The 3,287-nt window shown below is 49.3% G+C and overlaps 1 protein-coding gene across 3 annotated transcripts in view; it reads right to left on the bottom strand.

Moving 5' to 3' along the window:
• The window catches only part of Eef2k (eukaryotic elongation factor 2 kinase), a 58,205-nt gene that overhangs the window by 22,393 nt on the left and 32,525 nt on the right, over window positions 1-3,287 (bottom strand). For all 3 annotated transcript variants that reach the window (XM_028764183.1, XM_028764185.1, XM_028764184.1), the window contains exons 5-6: window positions 1,947-1,984; window positions 1,355-1,526 (exon numbers count right to left, since the gene is read on the bottom strand). In XM_028764183.1, coding sequence (XP_028620016.1) covers window positions 1,355-1,526; window positions 1,947-1,984 — 210 coding nt within the window. The remainder of the gene's footprint in view (window positions 1-1,354; window positions 1,527-1,946; window positions 1,985-3,287) is intronic.

Here is a 3,287-nt window from a genome sequence, read left to right as displayed (position 1 = left end):
ACACACACACACACACACACACACACACACACACACACACACACACATATATATTTTTAACAACTGTGGCCTCTTGAGTTCACCCCAAGTGTGCTTAATCAGAGGTCTTGTAAGCAGATGACTGATGAATTTCAGACTATGGACTTCATCCATATAGCCTGGGTGGAAGATCTTTCTTTAGTGACTACAAAGGAGAGCACGGGTCTCAGGCTGCGCCATCTACATACCCCCCCCCCCAATGCTTTGATTGCGCCTGATAATCACAGCCAATGATGCTTAACTATGACACTTTCACTGGGACTTCTTGGAAACGAGGTATTGCCATCCCAACAAGGTTGGTGAGAAACGAGCCTGTAGCTGTCGGGACCAATAGGACACATGAAAGAGTGATGCCAACCCAGACATCCGGACTGAGATTCCTAATAATCTAGGTTCAAACAAAACTCATGAAAGGGACAATGACGTGGCTCGGCAGGTAAAGGAGCTTGCCACCAAGCCAACGACTCAAGTTCAGTCCCTGGGTCCACATGACAAAAGGAGAACAGGAATTCCAGAGGGTTGTCCTCTGACCTCCGTACATGTGCTGTGGCATGTGTGTGCCAGCCACACCACAAAGAGATTAAAAACAAGAACAACTTATTTTATAAAGATCTATCTATTTACAGAGATAAAAATGCTCTAACCACACAGCTCTGTCTTTCAGGAATAAATGATCTGCTGCATGTGAAGTACAAGGGTACCATACCTGCCCCCTCCCAAAATGGTGATTTTGACAACTGGTAGGAAGAGCAAAGGACTAGGCATGGTGGTTGTTATGGTTTGTATATGCTCAGCCCAGGGAGTGGCACAGTCAGAAGGTGTGTCACTGTGGGTGTGGGGTTTAAGATCCCGGTAGCTGCCTGGAAGTCAGTCTTCCACTAGCAGCCTTCAGATGATGTAGAACTCTCAGCTCCTCCAGCACCACACCTGCTTGGATGATGCTGCCATGCTCCCACCTTGATGATACTGGACTGAACCTCTGAACCTGTAAGCCAGCACCAATTAAATATTGTCCTTATAAGAGTTGTCTTGGTCATGGTGTCTGTTCTCAGCAGTAAAACCCTAAGACAGTGATGTATGCTTTTAATCCCAAAATTCCAGTGCCTGAGAGAGGAGGATCATAAGTTCAATGCCAGAACAAGACCCTGTCTCAAAACATCAGGGATTGAGATGTGACTCCCTGGTCCAGCCCTTGTCTAGCATATGCAGAGCTCAGATTTTAATCTCCAGCACTGCAGAGGTGAAGACAGGACCCTGTGTTTCACCCTCGCGGCCAGCCACTGGTGTAGGAGGGAGGCAGGTGGGGCTCACGCACCTGCTTGGGGGGCTTGTGCCGGTTGTACTCCTCCCCCCAGAGCTTCGCCTCCATCTGGAGCTGCACATCCTCAAAGTACACACTCCTGTCCACTGGCTCGATGTAGCGTTTTGCCACGTAGTTGGAGGCCCCCTTCCATTGCTGGGCATGCAAGAAGTTGGAGAGCTTCTTCCTAGGGAGAAAGACAAGGGGGAGCCTGTCTAGACCTCAGAGGCTCACTGAGGACACAACTTTGAGATCTCAGAATAACCAGACCCTGTGTGACACAGCTGCGTGGAGGAAGGAAGAGAGTACAGCAGGTACAGGAAAGGCAACACCCCCAGTCCTCCATCCAGAGCCAGAGGGGAAAGGACCAGTGTCTGTGGCCTCCCACCCGACTCCCTGTGCCTCCAAATACCCAAGCAGGTGAGTGACATTCCCTGTCCTTCCACAGCCCTGCAGCTGGGCCAGTGCGGGGTCCAACAGACACTAGATGGAGAAGAACATGGGCTGCAAGGAGGCTTAGGTTACTTGTCCCTAGCCTTTGATTAGGAGTACCCCAAAGTCCTAGCTTTTAGGAGTCTTGGCAGAAGCCCTGGGCCAAGTCACTTACGTCCTGAAGCACTCCCTCATTGCTCCACGGCCGAAGGGCTGAAAAGACAGGACAGAGTCATCAGTGCCCACACCCCATGATCCCCTTGCCACTGACTGCCCAGTGGGTGTCCTGTACTTTACTTCAATCCCAAGAATCCTAGGCTGTCCCTCCTGGGCCTCAATACCAAAGCTAGAGAGGCCTTTCAGCCTGGAGACTGCTGGAATGAGGACTCCCGAGAAATCATCTCAACCCAATGGAAGAAAGGACAGTGTGAGGCCCAGATGCTGGGAGAGGTGCAGTGCACTACAAAGGGTGTTTTTATAGCCTTCGCTTTTCTCTCTGTCTCCTGGCCACCATCAGGTGAACAGGCCTCCTCTGCCACATGCTCCAGCTAGGACGTACTGTGCTCACACAGGCCCAAAGCAACAGGGTCAATAGACCAGGAACTGAAAGTTCTGAAATCACAAGCCAAAATAAACCTTTTCCCTTTAAAATGACTATGTAAGCCAGGTATAGTGATGTACATCTTTAATTCCAGCCCTTGGGAGGCAAAGAAAGGAGGAGCCTGGTCTATACAACTAGTTCCAGGACAGCCAGGACTAGATAGAGACCCTGACTCAAAACAAAAACAAAAACAAACCAAAAAACCACCACCAACAAAATCCAAAGTGAAAAACAAAAAACAACAATGATAATTGTGTGGGCAATTGTGCCAGAGGTAAGAAAAGCTGAATAATCCTCAAAACAGAAGGAAGGAGGCTAGAAAAATGGCTCGGCAGTTAAGAACATGTTCTGTCTTACAGTGCGCCTAAGTTCAGTCCCAGCATCCACGTCAGCATCTCATAATCACTTGTAACATCAGTTTACAGTCCTCTTCTGGCTTCTAAGGGCACTGTACTCATTGGCCCAAGTGTGCACGTGTGCACGCACACACACACACACATGCACACACACTTCCCCCCCCCCCCTCTCTCTTTCTTTCCTTCTGCAGTGCTAGGGATAAATACCAAGGCCTTGTACATGCTAGGCAAGAAAACTACCAATAATCTGCTTCCCAAGCCTGAACTGTGTAAATTAGGTGGGCGATTCGTATGGTATGTGAGATACATGTTAATGAACTAGTGTGTAAGGACACGAAATGTGGGCTGATGAGATGGCTCAGTGAGTAAATTTGCATGCAGCCAAGCCTGACCAGAGCCACATAAAAAAAAAAAAAAAGGTCAGGAGGTCAGGTGTCGTGGCGCACGCCTTCAATCTCAGCACTTGGGAGGCAGAAGCAGGCAGATGTCTCAGTTCAAGGCCAGCCTGGTCTACAGATCAAGTTCCAGGACAGCCAGGGCTACACAGAGAAACCACCCT

Source organism: Grammomys surdaster, unplaced genomic scaffold (genome assembly GCF_004785775.1).
Source record: "Grammomys surdaster isolate TR1022 unplaced genomic scaffold, NIH_TR_1.0 142, whole genome shotgun sequence".
In the NCBI taxonomy this organism is placed as follows: Eukaryota; Metazoa; Chordata; class Mammalia; order Rodentia; family Muridae; genus Grammomys; species Grammomys surdaster.
This window is presented reverse-complemented; position numbering and strand designations above follow the sequence as displayed.